The following is a 27257-nucleotide window of genomic DNA, read 5'->3' on the forward strand; positions in this document are numbered from 1 at the left end:
TTCCCTCTGTTTTCCGCTTCTGTCCTTGTCGGATTCTTGTTTGATGTTTGCTGTCCCGTGTCCTTGTTCCGCCCTGTCGTGTTTTTGCCTTCTTCAGATGCTGCGTGTGAGCAGGTGTCTATGTCAGCTACGGCCTGTGCCTTCCTGAAGCGACCTGCAGTTTGTGGTCGCGTCTCCAGTCGTTCCTCTCTACTGACGAGAGGATTTCAGTTTCCTGTTTTGGATTTACCTTTGATATATCCAGGAGAATCATTGTTTGTTTGATACTGGAATAAAGACTCTGTTTCTATTACGTCGCTTTTGGGTCCTCATTCACCAGCATAACAGAAGAATCCGACCAAGAATGGACCCAGCGACTACGGATTCTCGCAACACTGCCGTCGAGATCCAGGGAGCTATGCTCGGCAGACACGAGCAGGAATTGTCTGCTGCTCGTCATGCCGTTGAGACCCTGTCCGCTCAGGTTCCCGATCTCTCAGGACAGTTTCAGAGTCTTCGTCTCGTGCCCACAGCTACTTCCTGGTCTTCCGAGTCTCCGGAACCTAGGGTTAATAACCCACCATGTACTCTGGGCAGCCCACTGAGTGTCGCTCCTTTCTCACCCAGTGTGATATTGTGTTCTCTCTCCAGCCCAACACATACTCAAGAGAGAGAGCTCGGATCGCTTACGTCATATCACTCCTTACTGGTCGGGCTCGGGAGTGGGGCACAGCTATCTGGGAGGCAAGGGCTGAGTGTTCTAACGTTTATCAGAACTTTAAAGAGGAGATGATACGGGTTTTTGATCGTTCAGTTTTTGGGAAGGAGGCTTCCAGGGCCCTGGCTTCCCTATGTCAAGGTGATCGATCCATAACGGATTACTCTATAGAGTTTCGCACTCTTGCTGCATCCAGTGACTGGAACGAGCCGGCGTTGCTCGCTCGTTTTCTGGAGGGACTCCACGCTGAGGTTAAGGATGAGATTCTCTCCCGGGAGGTTCCTTCCAGCGTGGACTCTTTGATTGCACTCGCCATCCGCATAGAACGACGGGTAGATCTTCGTCACCGAGCTCGTGGAAGAGAGCTCGCGTTAACGGTGTTTCCCCCTCTCGCATCTCAACCATCTTCCTCCCACCGGCTCAAGAGACTGAGCCCATGCAGCTGGGAGGTATTCGCATCTCGGTCAATTCCTCCACCCACCATGCACTCTTTAAACAGCCTACCTCCGTGTCAGTGAAGGGCTGTTAAGTTAAAACCAAGACTCGAATTGAGGGGGTATGAGAGAGTATGCCATAAGCCTACCTTTTATTAAAGAAAATGGCAAAAAGCACAGGCCCACCACTTGTTAGCTTAAGATTTTGAAGAAAATAGAACAAGGTAAATATATTTTGCTGAAGGGAGGGGCAGTCATTTTCATTTCAGAGGTAAGATTTTCTCCATGTAACCCTTATTATAAATAGCGCTCACTCCCTTAATGGGGCAGAAGTCTATGAGTTGTTGTGATTCTGGATGGCCAGATGGCTAGCAACAATGACATGAAACTGCCTTGTGGGGAACTGTAAGTGGGTCGTTTCAGCTAGTTTCATCTTGATACCATATCTTGTTTTGAGGTGGTTTGACGGATTTCATGTCAATGCTAATATGGCTAAAATGAGCTAGCTAGCTAACAACTGTAACTACACTACCGTTCAAAATTTGGGGTCACTCTGAAATGTCCTTGTTTTTGAAAGAAAAACTATTTTTTTGTCCATTAAAATAACATCAAATTGATCAGAAATACAGTGTAGACATTGTTAATGTTGTAAAGGACTATTGTAGCTAGAAACGGCAGATTTTTTATGGAATATCTACATAGGCGTACAGAGGCCCATTATCAGCAACCATCACTCCTGTGTTCCAATGGCACATTGTGTTAGCTAATCCAAGTTTATCATTTTAAAAGGCTAATTGATCATTCAAAAACCCTTTTGCAAGTATGTTAGCACAGCTGAAAACTGCTGTGCTGATTAAAGAACAAATAAAACTGTCCGTCTTTAGACTTGTTGAGTATCTGGAGGATCAGCATTTGTGGGTTCGATTACAGGCTCAAAATGGCTAGAAACAAAGAACTTTCTTCTGAAACTCGTCAGTCTATTCTTGTTCTGAGAAATGAAGGCTATTCCATGAGAGAAATTGACAAGAAACTGAAGATCTTGTGTACTACGCTGTGTACTACTCCCTTCACAGAACAGCGCAAACTGTCTCTAACCAGAATAAAAAGAGGAATGGGAAGCCCCGATGCACAACTGAGCAAGAGGACAAGTACATTAGTGTCTAGTTTAAAGAATCAGACGCCTCACAAGTCCTCAACTGGCAGCTTCATTAAATAGTACCTGCAAAATACCAGTCTCAATGTCAACAGTGAAGAGGCGACTTCTGTCATGTTTTGTCTTTGATCATCATGTCTTGTCCCTGTGCTTCCCTCTGCTGGTCTTATTAGGTTCTTTCCCTCCTTCTATCCCTCTCTCTCCTCCTCCCTCTCTCCCTCTCCCGCTCTCTCTCTCTATCGTTCCGTTCCTGCTCCCAGCTGTTTCTCATTCTCCTAACGACCTCATTTACTCTTTCACACCTGTCCCCTATTTTGCCCTCTGATTAGAGTCCCTATTTCTCCCTCTGTTTTCCGCTTCTGTCCTTGTCGGATTCTTGTTTGATGTTTGCTGTCCCGTGTCCTTGTTCCGCCCTGTCGTGTTTTTGCCTTCTTCAGATGCTGCGTGTGAGCAGGTGTCTATGTCAGCTACGGCCTGTGCCTTCCTGAAGCGACCTGCAGTTTGTGGTCGCGTCTCCAGTCGTTCCTCTCTACTGACGAGAGGATTTCAGTTTCCTGTTTTGGATTTACCTTTGATATATCCAGGAGAATCATTGTTTGTTTGATACTGGAATAAAGACTCTGTTTCTATTACGTCGCTTTTGGGTCCTCATTCACCAGCATAACAACTTCGGGATGCCGGAGTCGAGTTCCTCTGTCCAGTGTCTATGTTCTTTTGCCCATCTTAATCTTTTCTTTTTAATGGCTAGCCTGGGATATGTATTTTTCTTTACAACTCTGCCCAGAAGGCCAGCATCCCGGAGTCACCTCTTCACTGTTGACATTGAGACTGGTGTTTGCGGGTACTATTTGGATTAGCTAACACAACGTGCCATTGGAACACAGGAGTGATGGTTGCTGATAATGGGCCTCTGTACGCCTATGTAGATATTCCATTAAAAATGAGCTGTTTCCAGCTACAATAGTCATTTACAACACTAACAATGTCTACACTGTATTTCTGATCAATTTGATGCTATTTTCATGCACAAAATAATTGCTTTTCTTTAAAAAACAAGAACATTTCTAAGTGACCCCAAACTTTTGAACAGTAGTGCATGTATTTGAGAGACAAATAGTGCTCATTGTGCAAATGTATGCCTATTTGTTTTCAATAAACGTTTGAGACAATTAGTGAATAGTGACAATTAGTGATTAGTGAATATGAACCATGTGAACTATGACTAGAGAACTGTGCAGCCATATTTCAGAGGCAGTGCCTTTTTAATAGTGGTGTATAATGTCAGACTTTTCAAAAGAGACAAATGTTTACCCAAGAAACAGGATCTGGCCTGCCAGCTCAATAAAGGGAGTTAGATAAGGATAGATAAGACAGGTGTGTCTGCCCATGCTTTATCAGCTTCCTGAAAAAAACTTGCAAAGGTCTGTTGAGACTCATTGTGTGGCTGTGAGATTAGCAAGGCCTTAGTAGACAACGATGTGTATAAACCCTGGAATGCTAATGTCATGTAATGGCAAATGAGAGGCTTTGAAGCTACTGGCTGCCATATTGGTATACCCCAGAAGGAGCAGTCCTCCATAGGAATTAATCGAATTGCACTGTATTTAAAAAAAAAATGTTTCACGGATAAAATGACATGTATTTAAGTATTTCTTTGTTCTAGTGGGGACAGTAACATTTGTAAAACAAAAATGCTTTCAGGAATATTTTTTTATATTTTTATTTAGAATTTTCAGGTTCAATTCACTTAATATAATTTAAAAGTATGCATTATGGTGTCTGTAATAGAATATACTTGTCAAAAACAAATATAGACATTAATTAATAAATTAATTTTATAGCATCGAAATGGCTGCGTGGTGGCTTCAAAACAGCGCCCCCTGCCAATATTTAATAAACCTTAGTACTACATTCGGGTAGGTATGGTAATCCTTGAGGCATGGTAATCCTCTATCTGCTGTATCTACCGCCAGGAACAAGTAATTTCCCCCCACCTCAGACAAGGGTGCTGGTTCTAGGCTGAAGCAGTAGCCCGGGGTGCCCAATGTTCCTATGTGGGAAGGTGGGACAGAGGTGTGGAACTGTAACTGAACTTGAACTAGGAGGACCGTGGACGGGACCTCTAGAGATCATTCAGCTTCTGCTACTGTAATGCCTAGTCACTTTACCCCTGCCTTTATGTACATACATGCAAATACCTCGTACCCATGCACAGTGTTATGTTTCTGGTACTCCCTGTATATAGCTTCATTCTTTTGTATTTTATTCCTCTTGTGACATATAAAATTATATTTGATTGATTTGATTGGATTTTGACAGCAGTGCTCTGCATAGTGGGGCAACTACACTGAGTGTACAAACATTAGGAACACCTTTCTAATATTGAGTTACATCCCCTTTTGCCCTCAGAACAGCCTCAGTTCGTCAGGGCATGGACACTACAATGTGTTGAAAGCGTTCCACGAGGATGCTGGCCCATGTTGACTCCAATGCTTCCCGCAGTTGTGTCAAGTTGGCTGGATGTCCTTTGGGTGGTGGACCATTCTTGATATGCACAGGAAACTGTTGAGCGTGAAAAACCCAGCAGTGTACTACCATACCCAGTTCAAAGGCACTTAAATATTTTTTCTTGCCCTTTCACCCTCTGAATGACACACACAATCCATGTCTCAATTGTCTCAAGGCTTAAAAATCCTTATTTAACTTGTTTCCTCCCTTTCATCTAAACTGATTGAAGTGGATTTATCAACTGATATCAATAAGGGATCATAGCTGTCACCTCGATTCACCTGGTCAGTCTGTCATAGAAAGAGCAGGTGTTCCTAATGTTTTGTACACTCAGTGTATACTGTCTGACACCAAGTTGTTTTGCTGTAGTAACCGTATGTTCACTATGCCACCTGGTGGCGTAGATGTTTAACTGCATCATCAAATACAACATTACCACAGAAATGAATTAGTATAGAGTACCACAATATGAGTCATAATACCCATAAAACCTAGCGATCAAACAGGGAAATGGTTCCAATCGTTTTTCCACCATTCATTTTTCCCATAGGGATTTTTGAAACACTTACAATAAGGGCTGTATTTTGTGAAGGCATACCCTGATGTGACGTTTTGATAACCGTGTAAAGGTGACTTTTGTCAATATATTTGCCTGTATTTACCCCCCCCCCAAATGAATGCTAATTAGCTGCTAATGTGGCTACCATAAAGAACTACAAATACCATGATGATTTGAACGAGACTGACAATTTGAGGCAAAGGTAATAATCTCTGGATTAACTATCTAATGTTAGCTAAATGTAGTAATTAATAAATTGGCTACATTTCTTTAAATTGACAATCCTGTGAACTGTCTTGTGCAAGTTTTAAATTGACACAATACCTGTTAGCAAAGGTGTCAGCTAGATATGACCTGCAGGAGCTTGTAGGGATTTGCAGTCTTGCATGATGTCTACTTTGATGATAATTAGCATTTTCGAAACTGAGAGTAAATAATGCCGAATATATTGATAAAAGTCAACTTGTCCGAGAGATATTTACATTGTTTTCAAAACATCTTGCCAGGCAGGGTAAGCCTACATGAAACACAGCCCTTATTTCCCTATGGGGAAAATGGTGGAAAAAGGATTAGAACCATTTCCCTGTTTGACCGCTAGGTTTTATGGGTGTTATAACACCTCCACTGTGGGGCTCTATTACACAGAACCTTTAGAAGTTTGTTACTGATGTCCACTATAAGCAAGTCTGTCTGTGAATGAAATAAAATAAACACACCTGTGAAAATACATACTGAATGGGAGGGGGATGAGGTCCCATAAATAAATCCTTTGTTTGGATTCATTTTTATTATTTGATTTATTTATTATATTACAGATCACATCACAGTACACCAGTCAAAACGTTACATATAGTATAAGAAAGGCATATACATTTCCATGCTGATGCTTCACCCCTAGATGGCGACATTAACTTCTGTTTCCTTGTAAAGCAGCACCGGCTAATGTCCATGAAAATAACTTAGAGGTTTGCCAATAAAAAACTTTCCTAGGTTGAATATACTGACCATGATGTCTATGATACTGACCCAGAAAATGGTGTCATACACTGTTCCATTGAAATTCACTTTATCCTTTCCACATGTTAACAGCTCCCTCAACATAACTTTCACAGCCAGAAGTCTGTTAAAATTAAAAGTCTCTTTCATAAATAAATTAATAATTCCCTTCAACTTTCCCTTTTTCCATTTACACATTGCTGATATCATTTCCTCTGATTTTACATTTTACCTCCAACGTCCTACATTCATTCTTCCCTTTCAACCCCTGAAGGAGTGTGAAAACTCACGTGTTGGGGATATAAGACTAGATGCCCTGAAGTTAACACGGATAGGTTGGGAGACCTTAGGTAAGTCCTTAGTGATTTCGAAAATCTCCTGTTTATCTGAACATACTCCTTTGGCGATCGTCTCAAATTCCATGATAGACTTGTACTCTGAAGGAGAGGGAGATCTGTACAGGTCTTTGGGCGAGGCGGCTTTGCTGGGAGTGAAGATGGGCACACGGAGGGCGTTCTTGTATGGCAGCTGGTACTCCTTCAGCATTCCACCCCTTGTGCCCATCTTGATCCTCTGACTTGGGTTTCTCTGGACCAAGAAATGAGCCACCTGTTTCTGCTTGTAAGTCTCCTTTCTCGAGGAGTCGTTCTCAAACAATGTGGTCCTGGAATCAAGCAATAGCATTTTTTAAAGAGCAGTTTGAAAGTGTCCTGCTGTTCTTAGACACGTTATTTGTAAGACCAATATAATATTTGTGAAAATGTGTTAATTTAGTGAATGATGATAATGAATTTGTGGCACACATTGAACATGAACAACAGCACTCGGCTGGAACAGTGATTAAAAGCTACATTTGATGAAACTCTCTATCATGCTAATATACATACTGTTGTTCTGGTCTTGTTTCCATCACCAAGTCCAACCAAGTGGCCTGGTAGGACTCCTTCTTCTCCTGGTCCTTCTCCTTTACATCGCAGTGGGCATTTACCAGATACACATCCCCACTGTTTAGACTGTTAATCTTGTGTGTGTAGAGCATAGTGGAGACAGAGATGAGAGAGTTGACCTGTTAGATGTGCTAATCTATAGGCTTCTCTGGGACTTGCTTTTGGCTGGAGATGAAGGATAGTTGGTCTGTGTGTGAGGTTGTGTGTTGTACTGTTGTTCTCCAGAGCCTCTTATAATGTTACGGTTCTATTTTTACCCTACTACATCATACCATTGCCAATGCTGTCACCATGGTTGGCTCAGGTTGGTTGGCGTTTCAGGTTGGTTTACAGCTGTCCTGTGAGGAAGGCGACCAGTGGAAAGAGTGACGAACACCACTTTAATTTCATTGACTTGTATTAGCGTTGTATTAGCCAGTCCAAACCACACAAAGAGGTTAAAGGTCAGTCATGCTCCTCAGACTTCTCAGATACCTCATAGGCTAAATGCTTCAGGATATTGCTCAAGGTAATATGACCTCTGGTGGCAGAATTGCGCACATAGTATACATTGTATTTAATCTTTCACCCAAATGTCAGAGCCAAAGTACAGGGAACATTTTGACCTTCATCTGACTGTATTTAACATTCATTCATCATCTATTTTTTCCCCCAAAGAATTGTACAGTTGTATAAATAAACCTAGGTGGAGACTTAGAGTAATGTTCGGAGTCCATTGTTCTTGTATCATGCGTCAAAGTTGCAATTATCAGTGCATGTATTAGTGGACAGATTACCCAGGTATTCCTCAGTAAGGGTTGCCCTGTAGTTATATCTGTACAATAATTCCATGTGATGATGTAGAGGTATGGATCCTGGAAATGCTAGCACGCCATCTGGAAGTTTTGCAATAGATGGACCTCTCTTTACATTGTCCTTTAACAATACTGATTTTGTCACTGAACAGATTTGACCAGATTTGAGTAGTAATGAATATATTTAAGATATTTTCAACATCAAGGCCTTTTTAGCGATGCCATACATGTTATCTAGATCCTTTTCTAAAGAAAACAGATAATTGTAGAAGTTTATGTGTCTTTATTGATCACCAATCATCACTTTAGACAAACAATATGTTATGCCACATTTCTCATAGACCAACTGTGGGTCTCACAAGCAAGTTGTTGTGTATATAGTTCCTTTCTGTTAAATGTGATCTTTGCTTAACACCATTTTAATAACAACACGGTAGATTAATCATCGAAACTAAGAACTGACTATTTAGATGTGATCATTTTCTTCTAATCATAGTTTTAGGGAGAAATACAAACACCAATCAAACTACAATGAAGAAAAATATACAGTTACAGCTGATATAGGGAAATCAGTCAATTTAAATAAATAAATTAGGCCCTAGTCTATGGATTTCACATGACTGGGCAGGGGTGGTCTATGGTTGTGAGACCGGTTGGACATACTGCCAAATTCTCTAAACCGACATTGGAGGTGGCTTATGGTAGAGAAATTAACATTACATTTTCTGGAAACAGCTTTGGTAGATATTCCTGCAGTCAGCATGCCAATTGCCCCTCAAAACTTGAGATATCTGTGGAATTGTGTTGTGTGACAAAACTGCACATTTTTTGTGGCCTTTTATTGTCCCCACTACAAGGTGCACCTGTGTAATGATCATACTGTTTAATCAGCTTCTTGACATGCCACACCTGTCAGGTGGATGGATTATCTTGACAAAGGAGAAATGTGCACAGATTTGTGCACAGATTTTGAGAAAAATATGCTTTTTGTGCATATTTTTTATTTCAGCTCATGAAACATGGGACCAACACTTTACATGTTGCGTATATATATTTTTTCAGTATACATAGATAAATCATGGCTGATGGGTCTATGAAACAGTATAACGGCCTCTTTAAGATCGAGGAACATCAAGTGCCCGCTGGGGAAATTATTTGGGGTCATTCTGTAAGGTGCATGGTCAGGTTTCAGAGTCATTGCCAAATCAACACAGCCTCCGAAACAGACACCTTGGCTGTCAACCTCGGCAGCTATTCCCCAGCCCCAGCCACTTTCTGAAGCTATGTCCCAGCAAGCCTCTGCGCTATTCACTTTCTGTCCCACTGAAAAGGACACTATGATGAAACAGCTTCATGCCATGAGTTCAGCGGGTAGGCATGTGAGCAATGATTGATGCAGTGATGGAAGATTGACGATGACTCCCTGAACTGACATTCTCTGCATACCTCATACCAACTTTCCCTCTTTCCAGCTTTGAAAATGTACTGTCGATGATTCAGGAACAGAACAGTCAAAGTTGATTATGTCATAATTCAGTGCCGCATGCCATTGTCAGCAACAGGTGCTGCAGCTGTTATCATGCATTGCTCCAGGAAGCTACATTGGTGTCATAAAGCTTAGTACTTCAAATACATCAGCAATTCTTCAGCCCAACTTCACATGGAAAATGAAATGAACAAGCTGTCACAGGCTATGGCGTGGGTTCTTTGGCATTACCCTCTAGCCGTGAGGCTGAAACTTAGTAAGCTGGTATTGGGCAATGACAGTTTTCTTGGATTCATCCCAATGAGAACAGCCTGTTCTGTTGAATCCATCAGTTCCCAAGGAAAATATTTATGATGCAGAGTTATCATGGCACTGAAAGTAGATGAGCAAAGGTTGATTTTAAACAACAACAAGGGAGCAGAATGTTACTTCTGATTGAATCTAAAATATTGGTTATCTGTTTCCTTTCCTCGGATAATGCTTTTTATAACTTTATAACATAAAATATGATGCATCACCCTCCAGGTATGGTATCAAGACTAATTCAAGGTTGAATAGGCTAAGTAAGAATTTTGTCCACAAATGTACTGAAATTTCTATTATATGTAAATAGTTTATGATTAGTGAAAGCAATAGTGTAGTTATTTTGTTAGATACTTCACCCTATTAGCAGAAATCGTATTTTTTCAAAGTCATTTTAGCTGTCGGCTGTGGCGTTTAGCTGTTCGGTCTGAACTGATTCATACTGATTCACAAATCATGGGAGTGTATCGTGTTATGCAGACTTTGACTCCCACAGAGGCCGGTGTTGCTAGGCAACCCCCTGCACTTGCGGGGCAGGTGGCCTGCTCCCTTCATGGCTAAAGCCAATGTGAGAAACGTGCCATTAAACATTTGTGCTCTGAAACAAAATAAATACAGCACGCTGATCCACAAACATTATTTGCTAGATTCATGATAGTGTTGTTAGACAAAGCAAGGAAAGTAAACTTCAAAACTTGATGATGTTTTATTGGAATTTGCAGCTGTTGTTGGTAAGTAATGAATCTGCTAGCTTCTGCCTTGACTTACTAACGTTATATCTTTAATTTTCTGATATCGCTGATTACGACATTTCAATTAGGTCTCAATGGTGAAGAAGCATGATAGGGTTGGTGGACATAGATGGAGAAAATAGTACATAGTCCTAGACAAGATCCAGTGGGATAATCAGAAGAGTGAAATACATGTGTGATTAAGTTAAAGATGCAGTTCGGGATCTTAAGCACAACACATTTGTAACATTGTACGAATTAGATTCCTAACATTTTATACGAATTGCAAAAATGTAACATATTGTAATGACCTGACTAGATCATAAAGGAACAATTGTCCAGACAGAGGACTGAGTTTACAGATTGACGGTTTGTTAAACCAACTTTACACAGGCCACTGTTTGGCCGTAGCCCAGGCCAAATAAATGAAAGATAACCCACAAGCCAACCGTGACCTTCCCTTGTGAAGCCCAGACAAGAGAGAGAACAAAGGCTAAACCTGGTCTTAACTTCCAATGCGCCATCCCCCTGCCCAACCCCCCTCCACGCCACTCCGCCAACCGCCAGGATGCCCGGCATCAGAACATTCCAGGCATTCCCGTGATTGGCAGATAGCAGGTTGATTGACATGTCGGACCCCGCGAACACTGGGTACTGGTCAGTACAACACAACCACCTACTAGCCTAACACATAACACACAGCTGTCTGTGCGGGTCGCTACAATATCTTATGAAATGAATGACAAAGTACACTATTGGATTCCATAGTACACAAAAAAACGTAGACCCGTTTTGGCTTGTGAGCACCACATTCAAAACTACTGGCTGAAATGATCCAAAAGTTCTGGAGCATCACTTTAATGTTTGCCTGGCGACAAACTGAATTATTCAGCTGCTCCATTGTTCCTGCAAACTAACGTCACTGGGCGTGGCGTAGCGTTTCGCCGGAGCAAGGACTTTGGGTAGCCAGGCATCTTTAATGTTATACGATCATGTTTCAGTGGTCGTCCACGTAGGGATACATGACGGAGGCTACATGGGTGAAATAAACAGCTGCTGATGGGACAGCGTGAATATAAGTGTTTTTCAAGTAAAAGGTTTTCTAGTAAATATTTATTTGCTGAAGGCAAGTCAAGTGCTATGCTGCCAGACCCACCCCCCCAGTTGAGAAAAAAATGAATGGGCAGCACCTTTGACCAAAATTAGAAGTTATAGAATGCAGCCGAGATTGTAGGCAATTATTATGATAACATGTGACCCCCCCAAACACGACTTCAGTTACTGTAGTGCACTGCCTCTCATTTGTTTTTTATAACCTGATAGGCCTACTATCTAGTCGCTAGGTGTCTCAACTCAAGACTTCTCATCTTTATGTGTCTAGACGTCTCCAGACATCAAGATGAAGATGATGGCTGAGTCCTATGCATGACATTTAGATTTTTGTAACCGATTTTTGTCCCCAAAATTGGCTACAATATGATACAGTGTAGATCTATGCTTCGTAGAACCATTCCTGCCATCTGCTGGTGAATCCAGTCAGTCACATAATACAACCATGATCAGCATTTCTTTGTGGCATTTCATCTGTAGCCTTTTTACGTTAATTTTGTATCTTTAATGTACAACTTGAATTCTCCCCTTACAGTGAAAAATATTATAATGTAAGAAAAGTCAGAATTTAATTGTACAAAGTTGATACAGCGTTATGGTGCATGTATTATCTGAGATCGAGGACTATCCATCTCCTTGGAATAGTACCTTTATAAAATACATAATGTTTTTGGCTACACTGCCTACGCTTGATAATAGCACCTGCATATGACAACGGCCAGTATTTCCCCGGATAATTACTGTATATGGGTGTTGTATCGAACACGGAGACAGACAGGATGTGGAGCTGAAAGAAAGAAGGCGGAGAATAGTTGAAAGTCGCTGGAAACGTCGCAAAATCCGAAAAGATTGCAATGGAATGATGCCCTTTATTTAGGAAAAACTAACAACGAAAGGGTAAGTGTAATTGATGTGACTTTTCTGTCCTTGTCTAAACAAATGTTACATTTGAAACTTATCGAGGCCCTTTCCAAGGCATTGAGACAGGGATATTTACTAGTCGCACTTCCCGAAGTTGGCTGCCAGACATGGGGGACAAATGGAGTTTCCGATTTCCCATTTGGGAAAAACACGTAGGAAGGAAATATACCTATTCTAAGTATTCCATGTAACTGCAGTGTAATTTTCTTAAACCTTTGATAATAGGTTTTATTCTGAAGTAGTTGTTTTTTACTTTAAAAATGAAAAATCTATGTTAAAAAAAAAAAGATTTGACCGGAGTGTGCGTGATTTGTGACCAAGTCAAAACATTTTACTATTCAATAGCCCTTTCTCAGTATTATTTTTGTTAGTAGCCTAATTTGGGAATCGAATATGTTTTTTTGCTGGCTGAACTATTCTAAGCTACTGAACATAATAGAAAAAGTAATGAAGTGGTTCGCATGGTTCGCTATATGCCAATCGATAAGAACATTAGGCAAAACATTGCGATTGTTTGGTGAAATCTATAATAATCTATTACTCCAACTTTTGATCGATTGTTTATTTTTTAAAGCATTCTCTCTCACAGCTCAAACACACATTAACTAAATAAAACAAACAAATAAACAACCATACAAAAGTTGCAAATGGCTATTGCAACAGATGAAAAGTGAAATAATGATTATCTTTCTGAGGTACAGCAAATTAATACCATATTGAATGCAAACTGCATTCATTCCAGACAGTGCTTTCTGGAATCTTTACCTGTGTGAGATTAGATGGCGTGGCAGCTCCAATCAGCATTTCATACCAAACTTCATCAAGACCTTAAAGCTTCAAGCCTGTATAACAAGCTGATTGTTATTAAATTAGCTGCAATTCATGTGCAATTCCACCAACATAATCTATTCTTCCAACTGCAGAGAGTCTTGGAAGATGTATTCTCACTAGCCAATAATCCCACTCAGAATCAATAATGAAAATTATCGTGTGTACCCTTTATTTAACTAGGCAAGTCAGTATAGAACAAATCTCTATTTATAAGGACAATTTATCAGTAAGATTTAAAAAAATATATTGACGTTAAAGGCCCAATGCAGTGAGAACGTGATTTTCCTGTGTTTCATACATACAGTGGGGACAAGTATTTGAACACTGCCGATTTTGCAGGTTTCCTACTTACAAAGCATGTAGAGGTATTGTCATTTTTATCATAGTACACTTCAACTGTGAAGACGGAATCTAAAACAAAATCCAGAAAATACACATTGTATGATTTTTAAGTAATTCATTTGCATTTTATTGCATGAACATAAGTATTTGATCACCTACCAACCGAAGAATTCCGTCTCTCACAGACCTGTTATTTTTTCTTTAAGAAGCCTCCTGTCTCCACTCATTACCTGTATTAACTGCACCTGTTTATCTACCTGTATAAAAGACACCTGTCCACACACTCAATCAAACAGACTCCAGCCTCTCCACAATGGCCAAGACCAAGAGAGCTGTTAAGGACATCAGGGATAAAATTGTAGACCTGCACAGGCTGGGATGGGCTACAGGACGATAGGCAAGCAGCTTGGTGAGAAGGCAACAACTGTTTCGCATTATAAAAATGGAAGAAGTTCAAGATGACCGGTCAATCACCCTCGGTCTGTGGCTCCATGCAAGATCTCACCTCGTGGGATCAATGATCATGAGGAAGGTGAGGGATCAGCCCAGAACTACACGCAGGACCTGGTCAATGACCTGAAGAGAGCTGGGACCACAGTCTCAAAGAAAACCATTAGTAACACACTACGCCGTCATTCAGGATTAAAATCCTGCAGCGCACGCAAAGGTCCCCTGCTCAAGCCAGCACATGTTCCAGCCCGCCTGAGTTGCCATGAGCGATCTTGGATGATCCAGAGGAGGAATGGGAACTGGGTGGTCTGATGAAGAAAAATAGGCTTTTTGGTCTAAACTCCACTCGCGTGTTTTAGAGAAGAGAAGAATGAGTACAACCCCAAAAGACAACCATCCCCAAAACGTAAGCATGGAGGTGGAAACATCCATTCTTGGTGACGCTTTTCGGCAAAGGACAGGACGGACTGCACGTAAGGAGGGGAGATGGATGGGCCATGTATCGTGAGAGTCTTGGCCACAACCTCCTTCCCTCAGTTAAGAGCATTAATGGGTCGTGGTGGTCTTTCCAGCATGGACAACGACCCAAAACACACACCAGGGCAACTAAGGAAGTGGCTCCGTAAGAAGCATCTCAGGTCCTGGAGTTACCTAGCCAGTCTCCAGACCTGAACCCCAAATAGAACATCTTTGGAGGAGCTGAAAGTCCGTATTGCCCAGCGACAGCCCGAACCTTGAAGGATCTGAGAGAAGGTCTGTATGGAGAAGTTGGCCAAAATCCTGCTGCAGTCCCTGTGTTGCAAACCTGGGTTCAAAGAACTACAGAACGTATGATCTCTTATGCATAACAAAGGTTTCGCTACACAAATATTAAGTTCTGCTTTTCTGATGTATCAAATACTTATGTCATGCAATAAAATGCAAAGTAATTACTTAAAAATCATACAATGTGATCATACAAAGTGAAGTGTACCTATGATAAAAATTACAGACCTCTACATGCTTTGTAAGTAGGAAAACCTGCAAAATCAGCAGTGTATCAAATACTTGTTCTCCCCACTGTATTTCCACATTATGAGATTGGAATAATACTGTGAAAATGATGATAATGCCCTTTTAGTGTAAGAGCTGTTTGAAAACACCAACTGAAATTTCAGCCTGTTTTCGTGGGATGGAGTTTTGGCCTGCCTGGTGATATCACCAGTTAGTAGACCAATAAGAAAGAGAGTTGCAAACCTCTCTGCCAATAACAGCTAGTTTTCAGTTTTCCCCTCCCCACTGAGACCACTCCCAGACAGTCCTAGCAAATATCTTTGCTAAGAAGCTAATAATTTTTTGGGGACCACTTTAATTGAAAACAATCACAGTAAGGTACTTAATTGTTAACCAGAAACTATTTGATATTGAGATAAAAACTGCTGCATTGGACCTTTAATGCCTTGGAACCAAACTCCATACTAGCCCTTCAAAACACACCAGATAAATTATACTCTGTTCTTTTTTAAAGCTTGGGATATCCGAATGTGCCACCGTGCTGATGCCGTGGTGGCTGATGGGGAATGTTCTACCTGTCGTTACTCCTTTTGTCTCCATGGATAGGACCCCAGCAAGCCTAGAGGAATGTGGATGAAAGAGTGATCCGGCCTCCAACATAAAGTTATCCCTCCACTGAACCAAATAGAGCTGTTTATACACAAATAATTTAGCCTAGCAACTGGCTGCCACCATAATGATACCCAGGCTGGTCTGGGTGTGCCTGGCACTGATAGGGGCGAGGAGCTGCCACGCCCACAGTCTGTTTACCTGTGAACCCATCAAGGTGCATCGCTGCCTGGGGATGCTCTACAACATGACCTTCTTCCCCAACATGATGGAGCACTATGACCAGGACATAGCAGCCAGCAGGATGGAGGTGAGTGTTTCTCACTGTGATAAAACCCTTAGATTTCCCATCAGACTTGGAGCGTAGAGGGAAAAATGACTTTGCAGTTTGTTACAGATGTAGGATCTTAATTTGAGCCAGTTTGCTACAGCAGGAAAATGATCCCAAAATAATCTTGCACCAACAGGAAATGTGAATTATTTATTATGTCGATTATAATTAATGGACATTTTTGTAGGGTTTGATACATTTTTCGTAAGGGAAAATCAAGTCTAAAATGTCAAAGTGGAAATTACAAACTACCAAAGCCTTTTTAAACCTCAAAATGTTTGCCATGAATCCAACAGGTGCAAAAGGATAATTGTGTATTAAAATAACTATTTTCAAACCATTTTCTATGTACTTGCTAAGATGTAGAGGAAATGCAGTCTTTTAATGGATAAATATTCTCTTAACTTCTTGAACTGCACTGTTGGTTAAGGGCTTGTAAGTAAACGTTTCACGGTAAGGTCTACACTTGTTGTATTTGATGCATGTGACAAATAAAGTTTGATTTGATAGCTGAGTATTGAAGCTTGTGTGTCTTAGCATTCTCAAAGGTCTTCCATCCTCTCTCACTGTAGCTGCAGTGTTCAGTTACATGTAATGTAGTTTACGAAAGTTCAATCAGAAGACTGAATGCTTGTTTAACTTCATCCAGTCAGCAGAACATAATTCACTTTTGTTTCCTATTCTACAGGCATCCTGGGAGTGAATACAAACGTATCATCGTCAGCATAGCGTCTTGTTTCTCCTCTTTCCTATTAGCCATGTGTGGAATGTCATTCACTTTTTTACCTTATAGCCTATAAGCACGGGACAATAATGCACATTCCTCATGCTTGCTGTTTAACCTATGGACTCACTTTTGCAATTATCACCTTCCTCTCTCTCAACCAATGGGTGTAAATCTAGGGAGGTATTTATATGTCAACTTACCCTCGTTCTCTCACTTGCTGTTTTTCAGCAACGTTTTTCGACAGCCATCCACCTCCCCACCACCATCAGTTATAATAACCTTAAGGCCCGCCATTGGAACTCCTTTCCCCCGGTGGGGGGGTTCCGATGCCAGCAGTCCCGCATATGGCTACCTGCCATCATTGCCAAAAGAGACTGACCCTACTGTTATGCTTTTTTTTACACAGAGCAGCACATAGGTCAGAACGCAATCATGGTTACATTAAGACATCGTGGAGTCGGCGTGAGATATGGGTTGGAAAAGATACCTCAATGCAGGGATGGGATATACCTCAACTTCAATAGAGGAGTCACTACCGTGTGAATGTTCTCTTTTGCTTTGAAATTGTACTCCAAATGTTACCTTTATCCACACTGATGCATCAAGAAGATTGAAATACTGCTAGTTTTCCCAAAAAACGTTCCTTTTGTCCTCATGCTAGCTAGCAGTAGTCACCGCAGCCATTTTGGAATGGCAGTGTCAGCCAATCAGCTCCTTTTGTTTTTCATTCTATAATGGCTGCTGTGGCTACTGGTAGCTAGCATGAAGCAAAAATTGCAGTTTTCCAGGAAAAGTAGCAGTATTTCAATCTTCTTGATGGAACAGTGTGGATAAAGGTCAAATTTGGACTACAATGGTATATCCTATCCCTGCATTGAGGTACGTTTTCCAACCCGTATCTCACGCCGGCTCCACAGTGTTTTCACGTAACCATGATTGAGTTCCAACCTCATTGTAAACAAGCGTAACGGTAGGGTCGGGATCCTTTGGCAAGCTGCCATCACATCATCTGGCTTTGATGATCTTCTCCCAGAGACAAGGCCATTCCTCAAACTATTTAATAAAATGTCATATTGCATTCCATCTTTATGGTTCATTCAGTTAAGCCTGTACTCTATTTAAATCAGTGTTTGGCAGACAGTGATATGCTGTAGGACTTTTTGTGTGATGTCTATCTATCAGGCTGAGCTGAGGTGCTCCTCTTATTTCAGGACAACCTCAGGGAGCCACAGGGAACTCTGGGTACTTTGTCGTGTGGGGCGTCCTTTGATTTAGMAGAGGAAGGGGAGGGAGACACACCTACCTCACACAAAGATTAGCCAGCATTCCTTCCACACTGTACTCTCTCTCTATTTCTACCTCCCCCTCTCTTCCTTTCTTTGTCTCCCACTCCTTCACTTCACTTCAAAATGTCAGTGTTAGGTATCTATAGTAATAGATGCATGCAGTACCTACTGCTGACAGACAATCTGACCAAATGGCCTGTTGGAAAGTGTGCCATAATGGGATCTAGGTATTGTTATGAAGTTGACTCCTGTTGCTCTTCTGTTCAGTGTTATTCGATAGGATTTTCCGGGTTGAGGACTAGCCCTTTCCTTTAGGGGCATTGTTCCTGTTACGATGTCAATGTGCCAATATTCCACTAGTGTTTGGCAGCTTAGTAGTAACACTTTCAGCACCTGTTAGGAAATAGACCTAAATAGAGTGAAAACTAGTATATGTTTTTATTATACATTACATACTCAACCATTGCATTTTGATGTTAGGATGCCATATTGCGTAGCCAGCCCTTTCCTGCAGTTAAATAACCAAATCGCCGTCTAGTAGCCTTATAGGTGAAATGTTATTCATATTTTCATAATTTAATAATTAATAAACATATTTTTTTAACTGAAGGATATCTGGTGTTTCTATGTCAAAAGTTTTTGTTATATTTCAGTTTTCTGTAATGTATATAAAGTGTAATATTGGGATGCTAAATTTAAATTGGATACATTTCAACTCTATATCTGACATGGTACAGGTGTTTTCTTTTTTTAAGCCCATAACCATGTATGTGAGGTGTATACTTTTGTTTCAAAGTAGATTTGTTTAAGGCCTTACCAAGAAACATTCTGTGTGACCCTGATTTAGCCTACTGCAGTAAAAGGTCAATTGAGTCATTGTTATCCATAGTTGAGGGACCTTGAGTGGAAATCCACAGTAGCGGGATCATTCTTTTTGAATGAGGACATACAGAGGCCCCAAATCCAATACATAATAAATGTCTAACTATTTACAGTGGCTCCACAGAAAAATACAAGAAACGGCAGATTGTAGACTAAGAAGAGCTCTTTGAGATGGAGTTTGGGACCTCCAAAGAAGTGAAACAAGGACTCATACAGTCGGAGAGCCAGTTCCCCAGGCCCCGTTTAGATCTGGGCTGCAGCCAGACTGGAGCTGGGGAAACCGTCAGGGAGAGAACGTTGAATAGTGTGGTTGTTAGATTGGCCCTGTGCTGATGGGGAAATGTTGCTTATACAGTGTAAACATCGGCTGGATTCACTGCCTCCAGCAGTCATAGTTCTTTCTGCATAACTGGATTTGTAAACTGAACAGGACTGTTTGATAACATGGTGTATCTGATCCAAACCAAGTGGCCCTTAGATTAAGATGGCCACATGATACAGTCTGTAGTCTTTGAATGATGCAGTTATAATTGTTTTGGGAATGATTTGTGGCAGTCGTTACAGATGGTATCTTAAGATTTTGTGATATGGTCGTTACTTCGACAAGATCTGTTTATTTTGGATAAACTCTGTTTAGCGTGACTCAACAATGCCAAATATAACCATTCATGCTTTGGTAGAAATCACTGTGAACTCGAACGGTTGTTAGATCAGAGCTGCAGCTTTAGTGTGATGGAATGGATACTGAGCAGAAGCCCAACAGTTCTGTCCATTCCAGTCAACATCCCTCTTGACTCCTTGTTTCCAAATAGTCCCAGAGTCATTTCCTGATGCCCCCCCCCTACTCAAATCTGTTGAAACGAAAGAAAATGAGTCAGCCTATGAAAGGAATCCTTTGTGTGGCACCATAATAGAGTGCATTACAGCCTCTTATGTACTGTAGCCTTCTAATCTTTTGCAACCAAGTCACGTGTACAGGAAAATAAAACAATTCTATTTCTGGATCTGCCCATGGCAAGGTAACTGCATGGACTGTATTGTGGCCGTGGGTGACAGTATTAACCTCACGTTGACTGACTTTTAATTACAAACTGTTGTGATGTCTAGATGAATCTAGTTGAAATCAATATTGGTTGTTTGATTAAAAACATGTCTGACCATTTGTTCAGCTCCAGCCTTACAGGTACAGCTACAGGAGCACAGTACTAGTATTTACTAGGGTAGCAAAATTCAGGTCACTTTCACAGGTTTTCCCAAAATCCTGGTTGGAAGATTCCCTAGAATTAGGACAGAAAGACAGAAATCCAGAAACTACAACCAGGACTTTGGTTGTACTTTTCCTCAACTCAAACCTTTGAATTGAGGAAAAGATACTGGCATTTTTGTAACCCTAGTATTTACAGTATGTTCTTGAACCATAAAAATCTGAATTTATCTATGTCTATCTTTCGCTCTCTCGATCTCCCTTTCTCTCCCTCATTCTCCCTCTTTCTTTCTCTCTCTCCCTTTCTCCCTCTCTCTCTTTCTCTCCCCTTCCCTCCCTCCTGTCTCCTTAGCCCTTCATGCCGCTGGTCAACCTGCGCTGCTCTCCAGACGTACATCACTTCCTGTGTCAGGCCTTTATCCCAGCATGCACTGAGGACACCAAAGTCATCCGGCCATGTCGTGACCTGTGTGAGAAAGTGAGGTCAGACTGCAGGAAGGACATRGGCACCTTCGGCATCACCTGGCCTRRGGAGCTGCAGTGCGACAGGTAAATGTGACTGACTGAGTCGAACTCAATTCTCCAGGTCTCAGGCCAGGTTACTCATCACATGTGCGAGGTTCACTGAGCCACAACATCTGTTACATACATAGGCGTGTTGTACTGTYCCAAGTTMTATAGATGAAAAYGCACATGCCTGACWTTTTTCAGYTGACCAAATAGTAAYCGTTTATAAACTGCTTGCWAACAMCCAGTTGACRAGTTATTACATTTATCAGCACTACGTTTTGAAATGGTATTCATTTAGTTATGGTTTTGARTCTTRACCCRACWTTTRCTCCTCTAGATTGGAYMATTGCCTCTACTCTCCWGATGGCTCAGRCCTGCCACCAACCAGACTGACCACACCCAAGACCTCTCTGTCTGCCAAGAGGGACATGGGCTTCTGGTGCCCCCTTCAGCTGAAGACCCGACCCGGCCAGGGATCCACGTTCCTGGGTGCCGGGGACTGCGCTCCCCCTTGCGCCAACATGTACTTCAAGCCCCATGAGATCGAGTTCGCCAAGACCTTCATCGGGGTGTGCTCCATCGTCTGCCTTTGCGCCACGCTCTTCACCTTTCTCACCTTCCTCATCGATGTCAAACGCTTCCGCTACCCCGAACGGCCAATCATCTTCTACGCCGTGTGCTACAGCTTCGTGTCGCTCATCTACTTCATTGGCTTCCTGCTGGGGAACAACGCATCCTGCAACAAGGTCTGTGTATGTCTGTGTCTGAAATGACAACCAATCCCCTGTATTGTGCACTACTTTTGACCAGTTCCCCCAGAGCCCTATGGACCCTGGTCTAAAGTATTGTAATACAGTGCATTCGGAAAGTATTCAGACCCCTTGACTTTTTCCACATTTTGTTACATTAGCCTTATTCTAAAATTGTTGTAATAGTTTTTTCCCTCATCAATCTACACACAGTATCCCATAATGACGAATAATTTTTTTTGCAAATGTATTAAAAAATATAAATATCACATTTACATAAGTATTCAGACCCTTTACTCAGTACTTTGTTGAAGCACCTTTTGCAGCGATTACAGCCTTGAATCTTCTAGGGTATGACGCTACAAGCTTGGCACATCTATATCTGGGGAGTTTCTCCCATTTGTTTTCTGCAGATCCTCTCAAGCTCTGTCAGGTTGGATGGGGAGTGTTGCTGCACAGCTATTTTCAGGTCTTTCCAGAGATGTTCAATCGGGTTCAAGTCCGGACTCTGGCTAGGCCACTCACAGACATTCAGAGACTTGTCCCGAAGCCACTCCTGCATTGTCTTGACTGTGTGCTTAGGGTCATTGTCCTCTTGGAAGGTGAACCTTTGCCCCGTTGGAAGGTGAACCTTTGCCCCAGTCTGAGGTCCTGAGCGCTCTGGAGCAGATTTTCATCAAGGATCTCTCTGTACTTTGTTCCGTTCATCTTTTCCTCGATCCTGACTAGTTTCACAGTCCCTACCACTGAAAAACATCATGCTTCACCGTAGAGATGGTGCCAGGTTTCCTCCAGACATGATGCTTGGCATTCAGGTCAAAGAGGTCAATCTTGGTTTCATCCGACCAGAGAATCTTGTTTGTCATGGTCTGAGAGTCCTTTAGGACCCTTCTGGCAAATTCCAAGTGGGCTGTCATGTGCCTTTTACTGAGGAGTGGCATCCGTCTGGCCACTCTACCATAAAGGCCTGATTGGTGGAGTGCTGCAGAGATGGTTGTCCTTCTGGAAGGTTCTTCCATCTCCACAGAGGAACTCTAAAGCTCTGTCAGAGTGACCATCGGGTTCTTGGTCCACTCTCTGACCAAGGCCCTTCTCCCCCGATTGCTCAGTTTGGCCGGGCGGCCAGCTCTAGGAAGAGTCTTGGTGGTTCCAAATTTCTTCCATTTAAGAATGATGGAGGGACCACAGTGGTGCTTGGGACCTTCAATGCTGCGTAAATGTTTTGTACCTTCCCCCAGATCTGATGCCTCGACACAATCCTCCGTTCGGAGCTCTATGGACAATTCTTTGACCTCATGGCGGTTGTGTTTTTCTGACATGGCCACCGGTCAACTGTCGGGACCTTATCTATGGACAGTTCTTGCTTTTTGAAATGGCTTCAATCAATTGAAATTTTACCCACAGGTGACTCCAAGTCAAGTTGTGTCGAACATCTCAAGGCAGGAATCATGGAAACCAGGATCTGCACTGAGCTCAAATTTCGAGTCTCATAGCAAAGGGCTGAATATTTATGTAAAAACGTATTTCTGTTTTTCAAATTTTTAATAAATGTGCAAAAAAATGTCAACCTGTTTTCTCTTGTCATTATTGGGTATTGTGTGTAGATTGATGAGGAAAAACATGAATTTAATACATTTTAGAATAAGGCTGTAATGTAATTTTTTTTGAAAGGTGAAGGGGTCTGAAACTTTCCGAATGCACTGTATGTAAGGAAAGAGGGTGCCCATTTGGGATACAGTCCCATTGTCTGGTGTGTATGTCCTGTGATGATATCTGAAGTCATGTAAGCTATTATATTGTGAAGATTTTATATGTACTGCCAGGTATACCTCTTCTTTTCCTAGAAACTGTCTCTATGGGACATAAAAGTTGTCATTCATTCGTTAATCTATATTATTCATTCATTCATCCCAGGCGGTGCACCCGGCTGCCATGGACACGGTGGTGCTGGGCTCCCAGAGTAAAGGCTGTACGGTACTCTTCATGCTACTCTACTTCTTCTCCCTGGCCCGGCATCGTCTGGTGGGTATCCTCACCATCACCTGGTTCCTGGCCGCCGGGCCCAAGTGGAGCTGCGAGGCCATCGAGAGAAGAAGGCGGGTTTTCCACTCTGCGCTTGGGGGATCCCCGGAGCACTAACTGTCATGCTACTGGCTCTCAACAAGGTGGAGGGAGATAACATCAGCGGGGTGTGCTTCGTGGGGCTCTATGATTCTGGACGAACGCTGCGGTACTTTGTGCTGGCGCCACTGTGTATCGGGGTTGTGGTGGGGCTGTCTCTGCTCCTGGCTGGGATCGTGTCGCTCAACAACGTGCGTCAGGTGATCCAGCATGATGAGAGGAACCAGGAGAAGCTGAAGAAGTTTATGATCCGTATTGGGGTGTTCAGTGGTCTGTACCTGGTGCCCCTGGTCACTCTGCAGGGGTGTTATATATATGAACAGAGCCAGCGCTCCACCTGGGAAAACACCTGGATCAATGACCGTTGCCAGGAGTACAGCATTCCCTGCTCACACAAGGTAACACACGCTCAGCACTAGAACATTTTCATAATAATTTGATATCTCTATGAAGATATGCCACTGCAAAATTCATCTCAAATTAATAGTTGTTAAAAATCATTGCTGTTCTTATGCCTTCGTTCAGCCACAGTAAAATGTATGAATATATTTGGCAGACGTTTAAATGGAAATGGTCTCATTAAGCAATAAGGCACGATGGGGTGTGGTACAACATCTGTGGAGTATGACCCTACCTCACACAGGAAGTGGCGCAGGTCCTAATCCCAGCACTTGTCCTCTCCCGTCTGGACTACTGCAACTCGCTGCTGGCTGGGTTTCCCACTTGTGCCATCAAACCCCTGCAACTTATCCAGAACGCTGCAGCCCACCTGGTTTTCAAACTTTCCCAAGTTCTCCCATGTCACCCCACTCCTCAGCACACTCCACTGGCTTCCAGTCGAAGCTTGCATCCACTACAAGACCATGGTGCTTGCCTACGGAACACTGCCTCTCCTTACCTATGCTCAAGCCCTACACCTCAACCTGAGCACTCTGTTCTGCCACCTCTGGTCTCTTGGCCAGCTCCCGTTCAGCCCAGTCCAAGCTCTTCTTTGTTCTGGCACCCCAATGGTGGAACCAGCTTCCTTCCCCCTGACAGCAGAGTCCATTCCCATCTTCCGAAAGCACCTGAAACCCTACCTCTTCATAGAGGATCTTAAATAATCCCCCTCCCAAAAAAGATAATAATAAAATATTCCTGAAACAACACAATTGCTCTTGACCCACCCACCATCTTTCCAGCTTTACTGATAGCTACTTTATTGAGAAAAGGTGTACTTACTGTGATATGTGGTTGTTCCACCTAGCTATCTAAAGATGAATGTAAGTCTCTCTGGATAAGAGCATCTGCTAAATGGTTCAAATGTAAATGTACACTACCGGTCCAAAGTTTTAGAACACCTACTCATTCAAGGGTTTTTCTTCATTTTTACTATTTTCTACATTGTAGAATAATAGTGAAGACATCAAAACTATGAAATAACATGTTAGGAATCATGTAGTAACCAAAAAAGTGTTAAACAAATCAAAATATATTTTATATTTGAGATTCTTCATATAGCCATCCTTTGCTTTGATGACAGCTTTGCACACTCTTGGCATTCTCTCAACCAGCTTCACCTGGAATGCTTTTCCAACAGTCTTGAAGGAGTTCCCACAGTTAGCTGCTTTTCCTTAACTCTGCGGTCCGACTCATCCCAAACCATCTCAATTTGGTTGAGGTCGGGGGATTGTGGAGGCCAGGTTATCTGATGCAGCACTCCATCACTCTCCTTCTTGGTAAAATAGCCCATACACAGCCTGGAAGTGTTTTTGGGTCATTGTCCGGTTGAAAAACAAATGATAGTCCCACTAAGCCAAAACCAGATGGGATGGCATATCGCTGCAGAATGCTGTGGTAGCCATGCTGGTTAAGTGTGCCTTGAATTCTAAATAAATCACTGACAGTGTCACCAGCAAAGCACCCCCACACCATAACACCTTCTCCTCGCTTTACAGTGGGGAAATACACATGCAGAGATCATCCGTTTACCCACACCGCATCTCACAAGGATATGGCGGTTGGAACCAAAAATCTCCAATTTGGACTCCAGACCAAAGGACAAATTTCCATTCAGGGCTCAAACCACCCGGTTTATAACACTGTAATGTTGTGTTTCAGACTACAGAGTCTGGTCGTCCAGACCTGTCCCTATTCCTGATTAAATACCTGATGACCCTGGTGGTTGGGATCTCAGCTGTGTTCTGGGTCAGCAGCAAGAAGACCTGCTCAGAATGGGCCTTCTTCTTCAACAGGACCAGGAAGAAAGAGTAAGGACACTTCACTAATGCCTGTCTCTCAACTGCTGAAACAAATCATATTTTTTACATGGATTGTATCCCAAATGGCACCCTAAGGCAAAAGTAGTGCATTATATAAGGAATAGGGTGCCATTTGGGAAGCAACTTGGGTTTTTACAGTATGCAACATTCCCAGATTGCAGATAGATATAATTCTACTGTGTTCTAATTCTATTTCTCTACCCAGCCCCATTAGTGAGAGCCGCAGAGTTCTCCAGGAGTCCTGTGAGTTCTTCCTCAAACACAACAGCCGTGTCCAGCACAAGAAGAACCACTACAACCCCGGCTCCCACAAACTCAAGGTCATCTCCAAGTCCATGGGCACCAGCACCGGTGCCTCAGCCACAGGCAACCACGGCACCTCAGCAGTGGMCAACCATGAGGRCARCCGGGGRCAGGCTTCTTTCTCTGAGGCCAGGGGCTCATCTGAGGCCTCTGCCAGGGAGCAGCTGGAGAGAGGCAYCTCCACCCGTGGCTCCAGGCTGGGGGAGAGGGASAGGGAGAYGCAGCCCAGTGGACAGGCCCTGTCTGGYGGGAGAGAGGGGGCAGAGAGACGTAGTAAGAAGGGCAGCTCCAGCAAGGTTAGCAGCCGCTCAGAGAGCTTCCACAGAGTCCCAGAGGGAAGGTAAAGACAGATACTTTCACCCTTTTGCCCAAGTACTTTCTGACCTARACATACGTACTTCAAAAGYTTTTGTCCGCTCCAKTGTTWACAYGMTMMTTTTTTACAAACTTGTCTTGTAGGATGACTCCCCGGAGTGAACTATCAGAGACGAGACAGGTGCCCAGTGGACAGCACCTGGCTTTAAGCCACTCCCACAGCGGCAGTGCGAAAGGCTCCGTCCCTCACCTGGTTCGCCAGTTACCAGAGAAGAAAAAGGACAAGGACAGCAGCTTCTGAGCCCAACCAGCAGGCTCCTATGATACTTAACACCAACAGAGATGGGCAACTCTGGTCCTCAGGAGCTGGACTGAGTGTCTGCTGGTTTTTGTTCTTCCTTTCAAATGAGCAACTGATTTAGCCTGTCATACCATACCAGATGTGTACACTCTCAGAACAATCAGTGATATTAGTGGATGGATTTAAGTACCAGAGGGAGAAGAGAAAACCAGCAGGAAGTCAAGAAAATCCAGAGGACAGGAGTTTTCCTTCACACCACAGAGACAGGAAGGAGGAGACTAGGTGGGCCACCAGGGTCCTAGAGAGCTCCCTTCAGTGACCGACCCAACAGGTGTAGCTACTGTACATCAGTCAGCTTGACTGGATCACTGGCCACATCAAGGTGAATGAGGTTAGAGAATCA

General features: G+C 42.6%; 2 protein-coding genes across 2 annotated transcripts; one reads left to right on the plus strand and one right to left on the minus strand.

Annotated features, from left to right (window-relative positions):
• Positions 1-6080: 6080 nt before the first annotated feature.
• Positions 6081-7521, minus strand: LOC111964905 (telethonin). Its single transcript, XM_023988777.2, has 2 exons — positions 7235-7521; positions 6081-7011 (listed from the first exon to the last, which is right to left on the minus strand). Exons 1-2 carry the CDS (start codon positions 7384-7386, stop codon positions 6609-6611), a joined length of 555 nt encoding a protein of 184 aa, XP_023844545.1. The 5' UTR covers positions 7387-7521; the 3' UTR covers positions 6081-6608.
• Positions 7522-12220: 4699 nt separating this feature from the next.
• Positions 12221-27257, plus strand: LOC111964909 (frizzled-6). The gene is given in 9 exon segments (XM_023988782.3): positions 12221-12615; positions 15770-16174; positions 20647-20843; positions 21142-21550; positions 23468-23666; positions 23669-24072; positions 25775-25923; positions 26141-26578; positions 26698-27257. Coding segments are annotated over 8 exon segments (2136 nt in total). The 5' UTR covers positions 12221-12615; positions 15770-15991; the 3' UTR covers positions 26855-27257.

This window comes from Salvelinus sp. IW2-2015, linkage group LG6.1 (genome assembly GCF_002910315.2).
Source record: "Salvelinus sp. IW2-2015 linkage group LG6.1, ASM291031v2, whole genome shotgun sequence".
Classification (NCBI taxonomy): domain Eukaryota; kingdom Metazoa; phylum Chordata; class Actinopteri; order Salmoniformes; family Salmonidae; genus Salvelinus; species Salvelinus sp. IW2-2015.

Bases quoted from the DNA above. Each gene is read 5' to 3' on its own strand.
- LOC111964905 (XM_023988777.2), bottom strand. From the start codon at position 7,386: ATGCTCTACACACACAAGATTAACAGTCTAAACAGTGGGGATGTGTAT. The intron at 7,012-7,234 runs GTATGTATATTA...GCTTGATTCCAG, and splicing joins GAAACAAGACCAGAACAACA to GACCACATTGTTTGAGAACG.